We start from the raw sequence: 17,544 nt of genomic DNA on the forward strand, positions 1-17,544 counted from the left end.
GCTTTTTTTGTAGGCACCATTACTATATGTTGTTGTTAGCAACAATGATACGAACATAGAAATGAAGTACCATAAATCAATAAGAAAGTTGGTCACAAATATAAAATTACTAAAAATATCGAGCAAAGAAAAAGAAGAAGAAAGTCACTTGCTTTGCTGTCTTGCTTCTCCAAAGAGTCGACTGTCTAGGTCAATTGTTTGTCTTCCTTCCTTCTACCTTATGTAACCAGATTCGAAATATTCGTCGCTTAGCCCATGGGTTTTGCGTGGCATGTAGTCTTGAATGAGGTGGTGGAAGGCTAGGGTTGTTTTGGGTGGGAGAGAGGAAACAAAATGGGGAAGAAAATGAATAAAATATTGAGGAGGGAGTTTAAGAAATTTTTTCCTTTTACCAGGTATTGCAGACAAATTTCGAAAGGTATGGGGACTGAACACGAACTTGTGTGTGTGGATAGGGATTTTCCACCAATTTCCCTTTCATTTTTTCCTGTAAAATACTTTTAACATCCCATCAAAATTCAGAGGCATAATTAAACTAATTCTAATATTTATAGTACTGTTTGAGAGCTCTGTCGTCTGAATGGTGTCCACTCCAGCTATCATGTAAGAGAAGCCGATGACGACAAGCTAAGGACACTGAAATACGAGATTTCCAGATGAGAAGAAGAAATCGGCGATATCTTCATGTATTCTTTTTTGTTCTCTTGTTTGTCTTCAGCTTCATTGTATTTTTATTTGCAATAATTAAACTGGAGGCAACGCATTCAAAGTATTATAGTGACTAAACGAGAGCATGACAAGCAACATTAGTTTTCTATTATTTGTTGACTATAGTTTTGGTTACCCAATCCTTATTTTAAATTGAATGTCAGAGATATATATTTTATTACTTTACAAATTATGAACTAATATATTGGTTGAACTAATTGTCGGCAAAGACTTTTCAAATGGGGCCAATCAAAGAAAAAAATAAAAAAAAAACGTGGTTGGAGAAATTTCAAGGAAATTTCAGACTGACATCATTCTGAAATTATCCCTTCTTCGAGTTTTCTCTCATCTTATAAGCATTTGAGTGCTTAGTTCTATAATATTTGTGAGGTGTTTGTTCTCCTTTATTAAGAGAGTGTGTGTTCTCTTTGGAAACACAGTGAGTGAGTTGTACATCACAAAATATTATAGTGGAAATTCTTTTCATCTTGCCCGTGGTTTTTACCCTAATAATTTTTTAGGGGTTTTCCACGTAAATCTCGGTGTCCAGTTTATTCTTTATTTTCGGGTTTTATTATCTCAAATTCCGCACGTGGGACCAACAAGTGGTATCAGAGCCTTGGTTTAAAATTTCTTAAAAATTCTGAGTATGCTCTGTGGTTGCAGCCTAGACTGATCTTCCACATCAGAAAAGATTTTTTGAGATTTTTTATTTAAGGCGGGATTATTTTGTCCAGTCTACTAAAATTGTTGTAGACATAATGGCGGAAATGTACGAGTTAGAAAAGTTCAATGAAAGCAATTTTATGCTGTGGAAAATAAAGATACAAGCAGTTTTAAGAAAGGAGAATTGCTTGGTGGCTATTGGAGATAGACCGGTGGAAATTACGGATGATGGAAAGTGGAATGAGATGAATGACAACGCTGTTGCCAATTTACACTTGGCTATAGCAGACGAAGTGTTGTCAAATATCTCTGAGATAAGAACAGCAAAAGTTATCTGGGATACTCTGACAAAGATGTACGAGGTCAAGTCCCTACACAACATGATTTTCCTAAAGAGAAGGCTTTATACTATTCGGATGGCGGAATCCTCATCGATGACCGACCATATCAACACACTAAATACTCTATTTGCTCAACTCACTTCCATGGGGCATAAAATAGGGGAAAATGAACGTGCGGTGTAAAAGCCTAAGAAATCCGTATTTGAAAATTTGCGGAAAAATTTAAAATTTTCTTTTAAACTAAATAAAATATCCAGTTCATAAAATAAACTGTTGAATAACGTGTCATGTTTAAAAATAGCAGCGGAAGAAATTAATGTTGTAAAAATAACTGTAAAAAATTTTATCCAACGGTAGATAAAAATGTTTGAGCGATAACAACAATAAATAATAAATGCTGAAAATGAGGTCCTCGGGTCCCACTACTGCCAACTCGAGCTGGCTCACTGATCCCCGCCCTCGGTCCCGACATCATCGGTACCTACAACAATCAAGTCTAGTGAGCCTAAAGACTCAGCATGCATATATCGTAAATAACAAGTAAATAAATAATAAAATCGCATGCAAGTGAAAATTTCCTGTATTGAGGTGTAACGTAAAATATCATTTCATTGGTAATTATAGTACGTGCATAACTGAACTGAAAATATCATAGTGAAAATGTTTGCTCCTTGGAGCCCTGTAATGAAATAACTTGTAATAATTTTCTGGTGAGATTATGGTCTACGCAAGTGGTCCCTGAACTGAACTGAACTGAACTGACCGGTAACTGGCGACTGGGCCGGTAACTGGCGACCGGACTTAAGCATGATAGTAAAGTGACCACAAGCAATATCGCATAAATCTCAAAATGAATATTTTTGCACGTAATATAATTAAATACATAATTGAATATGAACAATTTCGATTTTCTTGCATTAAAATCATGTACTTGCGATATTTAAAAATACTTATATGACTTGATTGAAGAGTGAAAGAAGATATAAACATGCCTTGGTTTGTTTTGACAGAAAACAAACGAAATAACGACGCGGCGCGGCGGAGACGGAGTGCTCTTCACTTTCTTACTTTTTCTCTCTTAATTCCTTTAAACCAAACATGTACCATAATTATTATAATAGCTTAAAAATCGTAAACGTGCTGCATGAACATTTAAAAATATCATGATTTGTGCTCAGGGCGCTGCCAGGACCAAAATCTCACCCCGGGTGCAAAATGACCATTTTGCCCCTAGAAACCCAAAAATTATCGTTTCAACCCTGGACTTCTAAAATTAACCCGAAGCTTACCAAACTCCTTAAAATATCCCAAAACATATTTAAAAATATTCCTTGACGTAAACTCGAGCCCGTAATACTTCTTAACCGATTCGTTTTAAAACTTGGACCGGGGTCCCGGTTTTAACCCGAATCGACTCAAAATTTTACCCAAATCTTCTCCAACTTTTTACCACACCTTAAAAACACTCAACAGGTCCTAAAACCATCTATACTCAGCCCCTAAACCTTTCTGAAAGGACCTAAAAGTTGCTGTAGATTTTCAGCTATTCTCTCCTCAAGCCTTCATTGTACCATCCGAACTCTACCCGCTCTAAGCTAACACCAGCTAACACCTACCACGAGCCCAGCCACTTAGGACCTAAACCTGACCCTAAGGACCTACCAGACCCACAACACAACCCCATGCACAATAGGAACCGCGTCCCACGCTAACACTCCAAGAATGCAAGTTCACGGCAATGAAAGCTCACGGCCTCTCCTCATAACCACTCTCGATCTGTCCCAAGGGCGGTACCAGCAGCTGCTCAAGCCTTCCTCAGCCACGACTCAAATCCCACCTGGTCTGGTTCAGTCCGTGGTTCATTCCCTGTACGCTAAAACCAAAGAATCCGAGCCACCCTCTAAGAAACCCCTCACTCGGACCTCACCTTGCTGTGTTCAGCAACAAACCCAAGCCCCAAGCCAGCATCTTGACACCACTAGCAGATCCTAGACATTCAAGACCGCAGCCCCTTGCACTCAAAATTTCAGAAAACGTGAACAACAATCGTATGATGCATGAAAACCGAAAATCTTTCCTGTAAAGGCTTAGATCGAAAATTTTCAAACATGAACCCAAGAAACAGCATATAAACGGGTATGATGCGAGAAAAGATGGTAAAAAACGTGCCTTGATTATGATTGAAGAGCAAAAACGAGGCGAGGGAACCCGGGAAGATTTTCTTCTTTGGAGAAAACTCGACCAACGCTTTCTTGGGAAAGCTCTTGCTGAAAAACGTGAGGAAAAGATGGTGGGGAGGGGTTGTCGGCTGATCAATTATTGGGTTTAGGTTAAGGAGTAGTTTAGGTGATATTAAATAGTAAACTAATAGATAATGGGCTATAATTTAATAATTAAAAGTTTAAAAAGATAATTAAGCTCAACAAGCTTAAAAATAGGCCCATTAAATCCAAACACACTCTCCCGAAAAATATTTCGTGTTGAAAAGATTTTAAAAATATTAGCCGAACTCTCAAAAAGTTTCTCGATTGGCTAAAATTTGCGTACCTTTAAAATTTAAAAATCATGCGGGTAAAAATATCCAATAAATCCTAATTTTTGAAAAATACCTTTAAACATCATAAATTAATTAATAAAAATTAATCATGTAATAAAAATAATTTTCCTGAAAATTCTCTGGTCTCCGTTCCTCGTTCGAGTGTGAAATGCACCCAGAAACCCTAATGTATTAACTTTTAAAATTTCATGAATTAAATCCTATAATGCATGAATTATGCATAAAATGCATAAAAATAATTAAACACAAATTAATGAAATAAACAAGTATTTAATGCTTTAAAACAATTAAATAACATCCCAAAGAAATTTAATAACTTGCATGCATGTGGTTCACGTGAACCTTCAAATTTTCGGGACGTTACATGCGGAGCTTCTACTTCAAAGTCTACCAGATTCATATGATCAACTTATCATCAACATAACCAACAATATTCTTATGGGCTTTCTAAGATTCGACGATGTCTTAACTGCGGTTCTCGGAGAAGAAAGCCGGCGCAAGAATAAGGAAGATAGGTTGGTAACATCGAAGCAGGCAGAGGCTTTACCGATGATAAGAGGAAGATTTATGGACCGTGACTCCAGTGGGAGCCAAAGACGAGGTAGATCAAATTCAAGAAGTAAGAAGAAAAATATTTACTGCTTCAAATGTGGCGGTAAAGGGCACTTCAAGAAAGAGTGTACGAGTATTGACAAAAGTTCTCAAAGAAATGTGGCCAGTACTTCAGGCAGTGGTGAAATATTATTCAGCGAAGCAGCAACAGTTGCAGAAAGCAGACACAAATTTTGTGACACATGGATTATGGATTCAGGAGCGACGTGGCACATGATGTCTCGAAGAGAATGGTTTGACCATTATAAACCAGTCTCAGGAGGATCTGTATCATGGGAAATGATCATGTCTTGGAAAGCGCTGGGGTCGGTACTATCAAAATTAAAATGTTTGATGGCACCATTCGCACCATACAGGAGGTACGACATGTGAAAGGATTGACGAAAAATCTTTTGTCCTTGGGGCAATTGGATGACATCGGGTGCAAAACTCGTATCGAGAATGGGATCATGAAAATTGTGAAAGGCGCGCTTGTGGTTATGAAAGCGGAAAAGGTTGCTGCAAATCTGTATGTATTTTTGGGAGAAACACACAAAGAAGCAGAACTAGCTGTTGCATCAAATGGTTCAGGAGAAGAATTAACAGTGTTATGACATAGAAAGCTCGGGCATATGTCAGAACGGGAGTTGAAAATTCTCTCAGAACGGAAGCTGTTGCCGGGACTTACAAAAGTGTCACTACCCTTTTGTGAGCATTGTGTTACCAGTAAACAACACAGATTAAAGTTTGGCACTTCTACTGCCAGGAGCAAAAGTATATTGGAGCTGATTCATTCGGATGTTTGGCAAGCACCGGTTGTATCCCTAGGAGGAGCGAGATATTTTGTCTCGTTCATTGATGATTTCTCTAGGAGATGTTGGGTGTATCCAATCAAGAAGAAATCAGATGTTTTCCAGATCTTCAAAGATTTCAAAACGCAGGTTGAACTTGATTCAGAAAAAAAAATCAAGTGTCTGAGGACTGACAATGGAGGAGAATATACCAGTGACGAGTTTGATGCATATTGTCAACATGAAGGCATCAAAAGACAGTTCACAACGGCTTACACACCTCAACAGAATGGAATGGCGGAGCGGATGAACAGGACCTTGTTGGACAAGACAAGAGCTATGTTAAGGACTGCGGGTCTAGACAAGTCATTTTGGGCGGAAGCAGTCAGAACCGCTTGTTATATTATCAATCGTTCTCTTTCAGCGGCGATTGATCTGAAGACTCCGATGGAGATGTGGACTGGGAAGCCGACGGATTATTCTCATTTGCATACATTTGGAAGTCCGGTGCTCAAAGATCGAAGCTGGATTCGAAATCCAGAAAATGTATCTGCTTGGATTATGCTGATGGAGTAAAGGGTTTCGCTTGTGGGATCCTACTGTTCACAAGCTTGTCATCAGCAGGGATTTTATCTTCGAAGAAGATAAAGTAAAGGGAGACAAAGGCACACAGAATTCAGAAACTACTATATTTCAGGTGGAAAATAAGACGGACGAAGGTCAAGTTTCTTGTGAAGCAGTACCAGAGCACGAAGAACAAGAACAAGTTGAGTGTGAAGTTTCCAATGTGAGGCAGTCAACTCGAGACAGAAGACCTCCAGGTTGGCTTTCAGATTATGTCACTGAAAGCAACATTGCATATTGTCTATTATCAGAGGATGGTGAGCCATCGAGTTTCCACGAGGCTACTCAAAGCTCGGATGTATCCTTGTGGATGATAGTAATGCAAGAAGAATTGGAAGCATTAGACATGAATCAAACTTGGGATCTTGTTACACTAACACGAGGGAGGAAAACCATTGGAAACAGATGGGTCTATAAGATCAAGCGTGATGGCAATAACCAAGTGGAGCAGTATCGTGCTAGATTGGTGGTAAAAGGGTATGCTCAGAAAGAAGGCATTAACTTCAATGAGATATTTTCTTCTGTGGTTTGGCTTACAACAGTCAGAGTGGTGCTGACATTGTGTGCGGTGTTTGACCTACATCTAGAACAGCTAGATGTGAAAACGGCGTTTCTTCATGGAGATCTTGAAGAAGAAATCTATATGCTCCAGCCAGAAGGTTTTGCGGAAAAAGGCAAAGAGAACTTGGTTTGCAGGTTGAACAAATCTCTGTACGGTCTCAAACAGACGCCGAGATGTTGGTACAAGAGATTTGATTCCTATATCATGAGCCTTGGATACAACAGACTGAGTGCAGACCCTTGTACGTATTTCAAGAGGTCTGGTGATGATTATATTATTTTGTTGTTGTATGTGGACGACATGTTGGTAGCAGGCCCCAACAAAGATCATGTCCAAGGATTGAAGGCACAGTTGGCTAGGGAATTTGATATGAAGGACTTGGGACCAGCAAAAAAGATTCTAGGGATACAAGTTCACCGAGACAGAAGTAACAGAAAGATTTAGCTTTCCCAGAAAAATTATTTGAAGAAAGTCTTGCAACGCTTCAACATGCAAGATAGCAAGCCAATATCGACCCCTCTTCCTGTTAACTTCAAGTTATCCTCCGAGATGTGTCCTAGCAGTGAAGCAGAGAGGATGGAGATGTCTCGAGTACCATATGCATCAGCAGTGGGAAGTTTGATGTTCGCCATGATCTGTACAAGACCAGACATTGCTCAAGCAGTGGGAGCTGTTAGTCGGTATATGGCGAATACTGGACGAGAGCATTGGAGCACTGTCAAGAGGATTCTTAGATACATTAAGGGTACCTCGAATGCTGCATTATGTTATGGAGGATCAGATTTTATACTCAAGGGCTATGTCGATTCAGATTATGCTGGTGATCTTGATAAGAGGAAATCTACTACTGGTTATGTGTTTACACTTGCAGGGGGAGCAGTAAGCTGGGTTTCAAAACTGCAGACAGTTGTGGCGTTATCTACAACAGAGGCAGAATACATGGCAGCTACTCAAGCTTGCAAGGAGGCAATATAGATTAAAAGGTTATTGGAGGAAATCGGGCACAAACAAGAAAATGTTTCTTTGTTTTGTGATAGTCAGAGTGCCTTGCACATCGCAAGGAATCCAGCCTTATATTCCAGGACGAAACACATTGGAGTACAATTTCATTTTGTGCGGGAAGTAGTAGAGGAAGGAAGCGTGGATATGCAGAAGAACCATACAAAGGATAACATAGCTGATTTTCTGACCAAGCCAGTGAACATTGAAAAGTTTGAATGGTGTAGATTCTCAAGTGGTCTAGAGGAAACGTAAACAGCAGGGAATTGCAAGATTGAAAAGATGTGTGGAGATGTGTTTGATTCTCAATCAAATCTCTAAGTGGGAGAAATGTCGGCAAAGACTTCTCAAATGGGGCCAATCAAAGAAAAAAATAAAAAAAAACGTGGTTGGAGAAATTTCGAGGAAATTTCAGAAGACGCGTTTTATACGCGTCTTCGCACTGACAGGGGCTCTATAAATAGAGCTCCCCCCTTCATTCTGAAATTATCCCTTCTTCGAGTTTTCTCTCATCTTATAAGCATTTGAGTGCTTAGTTCTATAATATTTGTGAGGTGTTTGTTCTCCTGTATTAAGAGAGTGTGTGTTCTCTTTGGAAACACAGTGAGTGAGTTGTACACCACAAAATATTATAGTGGAAATTCTTTTCATCTTGCCCGTGGTTTTTACCCTAATAATTTTTTAGGAGTTTTCCACGTAAATCTCGGTGTCCAGTTTATTATTTATTTTCGGATTTTATTATCTCAAATTTCGCACGTGGAACCAACACTAATCTATTGTAATCACTTGGTCTGCCCAAGTCAAATTTTTTTCATCAAATTTATATCCGCTCTCATTTGATATAGAATCTTACTACGAATCTAAATCCTTCCATCCAACACAACCTAAGTCAATTTATAGCATATATGGTAGAGATCTCTTTGGGGTGACCCCGACATGTTGGGATACCGTTTTCTAACATTCAAGGCGTAGCAGAAATTTAAAAATGTTAGTTTTGACATTCAAAACGTTCTTTGAACGTCGTATGATTAAAACATCCATAGGGTGTTTAGAACGGTTTGCCTTTACATATTTAACCAAATCAGTCCGGGATTAGTGAAGTTGGTCATTCTTGTAAATCCTCACGAACGAATTTTTCTCCTTTGAATCGCCTAATCAAGTCCATGATCGGAGACTAGATTTTTTGTTTAGATCAATCTATTTTTGGCAGCTGTCAGTTTTGTGAACTTCTTTACCAAAATAGACAGTTCCACTCTCTTCACAAAATTAGTAATTGAGATAACTTCCACATTCCATCATATGAAATTCACGAATAAACTCTTTTATAAGTAATATGTTTGATCTCTATCAAAATATAGTCGTCAAATTCAACTTCTTGAACCTGACTATCTCAACGAGAACACAAAATATGATATTTGTGTGACTCTCAATGGTTCAGGGATACAACTAGCAGTGAGTTCACAACTTCATATGATTCAACATAACATTATTTTTTTCATACTTATCCTAATTAGTCTAATTCTTTTCATCAATTCCTTGATCAAAAATGTCAGAACTCAAGTCTGATTGCACCTAATGGATCATGGTATTAGCATCTAGTAGCATCGCCCCATGATGCCTTAAGTATCACTAATAGTGCTTGCAAGAACCTTAAATTATGGTTAGCAATACACTACGGTCCCTTCATCTCATATATCCCGACCAAATCTTCAACCATTGGTATATCAAGTTATATTTGAATTCGATAACAATGTGATGTATCGTTGAGAAATAACAGTGATATCATATGTGTAACTAGGAAAACATTTTTTCTTAAAACACATTTCTTGCTCTGGCCATGGACTCCATGCACTATTAATTCATCAGATCACATAAGATCACCCGTAGGCAAACGGTGAATCTCCGACTACAATATATTGGCTTCTACGTATTTCGAAACTATACCTAACCTCGCACCTGATGACCCTCGATAAAGTCGGTAAACAGATCAAAGTGTATGCTAGTACCTAGAGCCTCTACGTTCTCCCGGGACAAAGGACTATTGGTGTACAACCATAACCGCTGACTATTTCACTCGATAAGTGATAACCATTTGGATAATCCGAGAGAGGATTGTTCAGTATATCGTCAAATTATTACCGATTTGTATGAATGGACATCTCCAAGTCCTTAACAATGAAATATGTCGTTTGCATCATAGATGTTAATTTCAAGTCCAAGCGATCTTTATCCTTATTTCAGGCAGCTGATTGAACTAAGAACTTGTTTAGAATATACGATACACTTCCTAATGAGTTTCATGTTCTTACGTTGAGAGACAGACCTCATGGTACCTTTTGCATATTCAAGGAGTTTATTTATGCAACTTGTATGTGTTTACAGAAAAGTAAATGTCATAATTTGATAAAGTCGTAAAATATTATTAAAATAAATATTACTTTTACATAATAGTCGATAATCAAGCCACAAGATTGGCTTGCAGGATACTTACTCTAACATGACCATCCTTTAATGTGTTCTTTTAAAGATATTTCACAGGTGGATATATTTTAATTGTGGATTGATTCGTTTGCTCCTTACTCATTATTTTATAATGTTAGATTTTGTTTCGCACCAATTTTATATTCTTGGGAAATTAATGTAAGATGTTAGTATTATCCTCACTGAAGGGTCGAAGTAAACCCGTAAGAAGATCCATTTCTCAGGACCAAAACGAACGTGAAAGCAAAAGCAAGCTATATAATTAGTTCCTGGTTACCTTAATATAATGTTTTCGGCTGTACATTCCAAGAAGTTAGGATGGAATACTGAAGTACATTCTGGACTAACTTCGATTTCCGGTTGGTTTCATAGCTATTCCCTGGAAAATCCCATCTGTAGCAAAAGTTCCATGGAATTGCCTAGGATCAACTGGACCTGGTAGATTAAAAGAGATAGAGAAATGCCCGGGTGGACAAAGATTTTGAGACCGCATTTGAAATGCTTGGGAGTGTTTCAGAATCGTCCTTTCGCCCGTGACTGTCACTCCCTTGATAACTACTTTTCCGTCACTCTCAACTTCACAGCTGAAATCTCCTGCAATAATAAGATAACAATCATTGTTGTTTAATACAGTTATAATTCAAAGAGGATCATCAAAAGCAAGCGAAGGAATCAATGTTTTGCATTAAAGGAGTAGAAAAGAAAGAAGGAAAGAGAAGCAAAAATAAAAGCAAAAGAGCTGTGAAAGTGTATTCAAATTACACACACAGTGAAGTTTTTTCTTAATCAAGGATTCATCAATAAACCAAAACAATCAAGTCTACATTCAAGATCCACAGATCATGCATACAATAAATTAAGTTTCAAGCAAGATTACCAACATACTTTCGTCCCTTCGCACGCCAGGAAGTGATACGCTGAAAAAGTAGGAATCCTCTGACTCTCCAATATCAGTCAGTCCTAAAACTGGTCCAATCTGTCCTCTAGCCGCACTTCCGGTCAGTGCAAATCCACATTTGGAAGTACTGACAATTTTGTTCCATTCTTCCCTAGAAGGTACAAATATCACCCGCGGATCAAAATCCTCCACAGAGCTGGAACTAGCAGGCGATGGCACCATGGAACCATATGATAAAAGACAATCATTTGGTTCAGAACTTGTAAATGGTATAATGCAATTTGATGGCTCAATGACATCATGATTCAATCCAGCATATGGAACATAGTTCACGGACCGAACATCAAGATTTACGGTCTTTTGCAGCTTGACATTAGACTCGTGAAACGTTGCATGATCTATATCAACAGAAAAATCATGAAACCCGGTAAGCCTCTTGAACCTTTCGAGATCCACTTGCTTAATGAAATATAATTCTGGGTTGTTGATGAAGACCACATTAGCAATAGTGTTGTCGTGATGATTTTTAAATTGGGATAGCTTATGATACTCTGGAGGAAAAAGATAACCAAATGAAGGGTAAGTTTCTGGACCATCAACTAGGATTCGATTGTTTCCATGAATAAACAGGTGCAGCCGTTGTTCTGGCACAACCACCGACCGTTCTGCCATTCGAAGTATATAGTAGTAGACTTTTTCCATCACTTCAATTTTCATGTGTGAACCAGCCAAATCGTTCGCATTGTACCGTGAAAGACCTTCAGCATATCTTTGCAGTGAAGACTTATGAAAGCTCTCTTGCTTGAGATGTGGACCAAAATAGGCTCCCATGATGAGGCTTAGGAGGAAATACTGATTATCTGTAAATGGTTCTTCAAAAACATTTTCCATCTCTCAACAAAAATAAAGATGGATAAATTTAGAAATCTAGCTTTTGCTTCGCCTGCAGTTAATATATTTAGCTCTTTAACGCCAAGTACAGCAGCCGCGCATGCATAAAGAAGACTAGTTTCCATTCAAAATAATGATTCAAATTTGGTTCTAGCAACTCAAAAACAAATTTTTGGTAAAACATAAGCACATCTATCGGCCCAAAGCAACTCTCAATATGAAAGATGTTTCAAGTAAAAACTTAATTTTCTCGACGATGAAATTCAAAGTTCCCTCACTTTCACATCTATTATCTTGGGATAGCCACTTTCCTATTGGATTAATGACTTCTAAATGTACATTATACAGGACACGGACATGTTTTATCAAGTTCAACGGAGTGTGATACATAATGTAGCATAGACTAATCCCAAAAAGAACTTAGCTTCATATAAATGTCATTATGGTAATACACTGATATCAAAGATGAAGTATCAAATTAAGAAATCTAAAAGGTTATACTATTGAATGCAACCAGACCCAAAATTAGGAAAATATCTTCTTTTTGGTATGAATTAATTCTTCGTAATATTATCTCAATTGGTGAAGATTAAACCAAGAAAAAACAAGATATTCCAATACTCATAAATTACAAGAATAAAATCATTCAGATGAAGAGAGCTCCATTAAATTTACTACACAACAACACAATGCAGCAGTTCAAATCTAAATGCAAATCACCAACCTAACCAATAAGTGATCAAATGCCCAAGAAAGATTTCTTTGCAACAACATCGTAAATTCCACAACTGGGTTACAAGAAATCAGCTAAAATAATCGAATAAAAGCTTGGTTGAGTTTTTTTTTTTAATTTAAAAAACAGAGTAAAATCATCAATTTCTTAGTAATATCCCCAGATCAGGAAAAGAAATTAGATTTCCTGAAAGAGATGCACAAGAAATAAAGGCAAGAGTTACCTGAATTCAGTGTTTGAAAAGTAAAGTTGAGAAACTACTTCCTGCATGCTGTGTCACTTCTTATCTCATGGATAGTTGCAGAAACTCACCAACATAAATTACTTTTTTATATTTTTATTTTTGTCCTCAGAATGGACAAATTAAAGTTGTCAATTTTTTTTTAGATTTAAATCTCAATTAAATATAATTTGACGTATAAAATCAAATTTATATTTTTACTTTTAGTTATTTTATTTAAACAAATATATAAATCTACTCTCTTCAACTAAAAATCCATCGGCTCAAATAATTGTCTCATCTCTTCAACCAAATCCATCTCTTAGCAAAATTAAATCTATATGTCCGATCTATCATCCTCCTTTCTGGCTTCAAAAATACTGTCAGTAGTTTTCTTGTGTTTTAGTGATTTTGAAAGTCAAGTTTAAATGTATATAAAATTCAATTTATAGAAAAATGTTATTATAATTTTTTTTCCCACATTTATTGTTTTTATCTATATTTAATGAATGTAAGATTGTTGTTGTTCAACCTAACTACTTATTTAAGAAGTCATGAGAGATTTGTGTTCAACATATATTATCAAACAAATAGTGGATCAGTGTTTTCATGAATATGAGTCTTTTGTTGGTCACATGTCATGTATTTTATGTGTTTGATGATTTGTTTTAGTTGTAACAAGAAAATCAGCCGATTTGTGGTTTATTGTTATAAGTTTGTTTCGATTAAACACTTATTTTCACCTAAAAAATACATAATTTGAGTTTCCAGATAGTTGCTTGTCTCTTGAATACTAAAAAATATGTATAAAAATACTGGATTTTCGAGTAGTCAAAAAAATTCATCCATGGTTGGCAGTGGTGGCCATACTGCTTTTATTGATTATGAGTTTGTTTTGAGATTGACTTAATTTGAACGATCCTATACTTTTTTTTTTTGTTTTTCAATTGATTACTTTTCTTCACGATTTTTTTTTTTTTACTTCACTTACCTTTAATTAAACAATTTTGAAAATAATTGCTGAAATATTAGGATTATTTTGTAGTAAAAATAATTTAAAATCAATATTTAAATATTTGGTTGATTTTGTTGAAATATAATGTGAATAATATGAGTTTCTGCTTTAATAATGGCTGAGCACACATGACGATTTGGTTCGGTTGTGATTTTACTTTATGTAATTCAATTATTCCAATTATTTGAGTTATTATTCTCTGCGTAAGGATGTTTTTATATGAGTTTTGAATAATATTTTCAGAATTCATGCCTTTAAACATGAATACTTTTCTATTCATTTGCTATTTTGATACTTACACCGTTGAATTTTAATGTTTTTTCCCCAAAAAGATGATATTGAACACAAATTTAATGTGTTAAAAAAACTAAAAAATTGCATAAAAAAACTAAAAAATTGCATAAATAATTTTCTCTTTTGGATGTCTATTTTTATTGACACATAAATTGAAAAATAAATTTTAATATTTTCAGATATTTCACGATCATTTTATTGATGTAAGCCGGATCTGGGAGAGCTAATTTTTCGTTTCTTGGAAATTTCCGCTACATCAAAGGTTTTTATTCAATTTCAATTCCTAATGGCACAAATCTAAAATAGATATTCAAGAGTTTAGGACGAAAATATGATGCTATTAATTCTTAATTACAGGCATTGCAGACATAGCACCCCATGAAAAGATTGCAGTAACCCTAAACAAAGATGATGATGTCCGAAATATGATAAACCTTCATAGTTATTTGAAATTAAGTATAATCAAATTGAGAGCTACTTCAAAATATGAGAGTCGGGTAACATAAATGACGAGAAGCAATTTTGTATTATTATTATTTTTTGTTTGCATTGTTGTTTTGATTTGAGTACAATTTTAAGAATTTTCAAAGTTGATAAAAAATTTTGTACTTGTTTTTAATTATTATGCACCACATGACTATTATTTTTCATTATTGATTGTGTATATTAGTTAATTAATGATATTTAAAATGTGTTATATTTTATAGTTTAGGTTAAATTGTGGTTAAACGAATATTGATGTGGTTGCTCATGTATTCTACTGATTTGTATTAAAATATTAAAGTTAGATTTTGATGATGAAGTTTGTTCGAACGGACGCCATAAGCTTGAAGTTGGAACTTTAAGCAATTCTATCGATTCTTGGATTCAATGCATATGTGGTATTCACCAAACATTTAAAGATAATGTATAATTCAGGATTTGTCTTAAAAACTATTTTATTGCCGCTAGAAGATTTTTTACTTACAGGAAAAATGATAATGATAAGATCTTAGTTTTTTGCTGCAGAATGAATTGTGGGTGGAAAAGTTATGCCTCCAAACATAAATCGGACAATTCATTCGGCATAAGAAAGTGCAAAATAAGTCAGAGTTGTGTGGATGACAATTTGAGGACTAGAAGTCACCCTAAAGCTGATTCATCATGTTTAGCTAATATTGTGAAGGAGAAGTTAAGAAGAAACCCATTATATCGCTCATGTATAACGATGAAGGACATTCAAAGAGATTATGGAGTAGAACTTGAGTATCATAAAGTTTGGGCGAGTAAAGATATGGCCATGCATGATATTCACGGAACTGATAAGGGGTTGTATGATAAATTGTGATAGTATTGTCATGCTATTAAAGAAACAAATTCCAAGAGTTTTGTTGAATGTGAAATTGATCCGATGACAAACAAATTCAGTCGATTATTCATATGTTTTTACTCATGTCTTGTTGGTTTTATTTGTGGATGTTGGTTGTTAATATTTTTTTGCTGGAACTCACATTAAGAACAAGTACAAAGGATGCTTATTAGTTACTATGGCCAAGAAAGCGAATGATGATAGTTTTACACTTGTATATGCATTTGTGGATGTACAAAATGATTCTACTTTGCTATGTTGTTGCTACTAGTTAAAACATGTCTTGACATCTCAATACATCATGATATTCCATAGCTACACTTTTTTCTCTGACTGACATCCTGGATTGATTAAAGCTATTCAGTTTGTGTTATCTGATCGTCAACATTCTTATTGTTTGAGGCATCTGATAGATAACTTTGTCAAGCAGGTTTTTCATTTGTTTATTTTTCAATATTTTAGCCATTTGTTTTTGTTTTTTTTCAACTGGTTATTATCTTTAATATTTTTAAAAATTTATTTTTGTAGGTGTTAGTTACATATATATCCTCTCCATAACAAAAAACAACAATCTTCTGTTTTGAAAAAAGTTGCGCACACCCCATCAAGACATGGGTATAATCGACATATAAAACGTATAACTGATTTGATGTCGCTCGCCCAAGAGTTTTTGGTGAGTATGTCCCCAGAAAATTGGAAAAATTCTATGTTTTTTGATGAGTGATGGGGTGTCATTAACACTAATATTGTTGAAATCCAGGAAAATTGGGGTGCAATATCTATCTATTGTGGGTATGGTGGATAATATAAGCTTTCAAATAATGACCACGATGCATCAAAGACGAGAAAATATTGGAGATGAAAGGAGAACTAAATCCAAGGAATGAGAAGGATGTGTCAATTACATATAGTAAATCTCGAACCTTAAAGGTGCACAAGTCTTGTGGAGCTAAGTTTGAGGTCATAGACGGGGGGCACAAGTTTTGTAGTGGGTTTGAATTCGTGTCATTGTTCATGTCAATCTTGGCATATCTATAGGCTACTGTGCGAGCATGCTTGCTCATGCATAGAATCAAAGTCTTTGTCATTTTATCAATTATGTGACAGATATTTTAAAATGGACATATACCGCCAAGCTTATAAAGAAATCATTAAACCATTCCAACATATGACATGAATGAGGGTTATCTCAATGATGGACATACCATTTTTGCTCCTACAACCCATAGCCAGGCATGATATAGAAGGACTAAGTGGATACCTTTTCAAGTTGAACAAAACATGACAACGTGTGGGAGATGTCATGTGCTAGGGCATAATAAACGAACATGCAAAGAACAAGTACCATAATTGGTTTGATTGGCATAGACATTTACTAACTCAAAAAATAACTTATATAAGCTTGAAAAAAATAAGAAAATAATATCAATCCATTTATGCAACCTCCCATATACTTTTTATCTTTTTTTCACTTTAGAGAATCTAAGATGGTTGTTGCGTTATTTGCTACCCGCAAGTGTACGATATCAAGTTTTAGTACTCGGTTAAGCACATATATCATTCCCACATGGAGTGTAATTTAATATTATATTAACTACCGTTAGTAAAATAGTCAACCTCTATTAAGATAATTAAAGTAAATTTTGTGATTTATCGTAAACAAAACTAATTCAAGCACACAATGCTTTAAAATCAATGGGACAAGGAATCCAGAGGTGCGATTTCCCTTGGTCTGCACTGTATTGAATTATCATTGACCTTTATATTTATAAATTCAAATCGTTTAATACGTACCCAGAATTCTCGAATATTCCTACTCCCTTTC

At 35.7% G+C, this 17,544-nt stretch overlaps 1 protein-coding gene across 3 annotated transcripts; it reads right to left on the reverse strand.

Annotated features, from left to right (window-relative positions):
* Positions 1-1,993: 1,993 nt before the first annotated feature.
* Positions 1,994-13,203, reverse strand: LOC140985604 (increased DNA methylation 2-like). Of its 3 annotated transcripts, none has more exons than XR_012176804.1 (3): positions 11,206-13,192; positions 10,598-10,914; positions 1,994-2,196 (listed from the first exon to the last, which is right to left on the reverse strand). XR_012176804.1 is itself a non-coding variant. In XM_073453467.1 (3 exons), the coding sequence occupies exons 2-3, from the start codon at positions 12,107-12,109 to the stop codon at positions 10,664-10,666; spliced, it is 1,155 nt and encodes a 384-aa protein (XP_073309568.1). In that variant the 5' UTR covers positions 12,110-12,111; positions 13,066-13,203; the 3' UTR covers positions 10,559-10,663. The 3 variants fall into 3 exon arrangements, 2 of the variants coding, with proteins under 2 accessions (XP_073309568.1, XP_073309567.1); XM_073453467.1 differs by lacking the exon at positions 1,994-2,196 and having other exon boundaries at positions 10,559-10,914; positions 11,206-12,111; positions 13,066-13,203; XM_073453466.1 differs by lacking the exon at positions 1,994-2,196 and having other exon boundaries at positions 10,559-10,914; positions 11,206-12,161; positions 13,066-13,182.
* Between the last annotated feature and the right edge of the window lie 4,341 nt (positions 13,204-17,544).

Source organism: Primulina huaijiensis, chromosome 10 (assembly GCF_012295235.1).
Source record: "Primulina huaijiensis isolate GDHJ02 chromosome 10, ASM1229523v2, whole genome shotgun sequence".
NCBI lineage: Eukaryota > Viridiplantae > Streptophyta > Magnoliopsida > Lamiales > Gesneriaceae > Primulina > Primulina huaijiensis.

Bases quoted from the DNA above. Each gene is read 5' to 3' on its own strand.
- LOC140985604 (XM_073453467.1), bottom strand. From the start codon at position 12,109: ATGGAAAATGTTTTTGAAGAACCATTTACAGATAATCAGTATTTCCTC. The intron at 10,915-11,205 runs GTATGTTGGTAA...TTATTATTGCAG, and splicing joins TGGCGTGCGAAGGGACGAAA to GAGATTTCAGCTGTGAAGTT.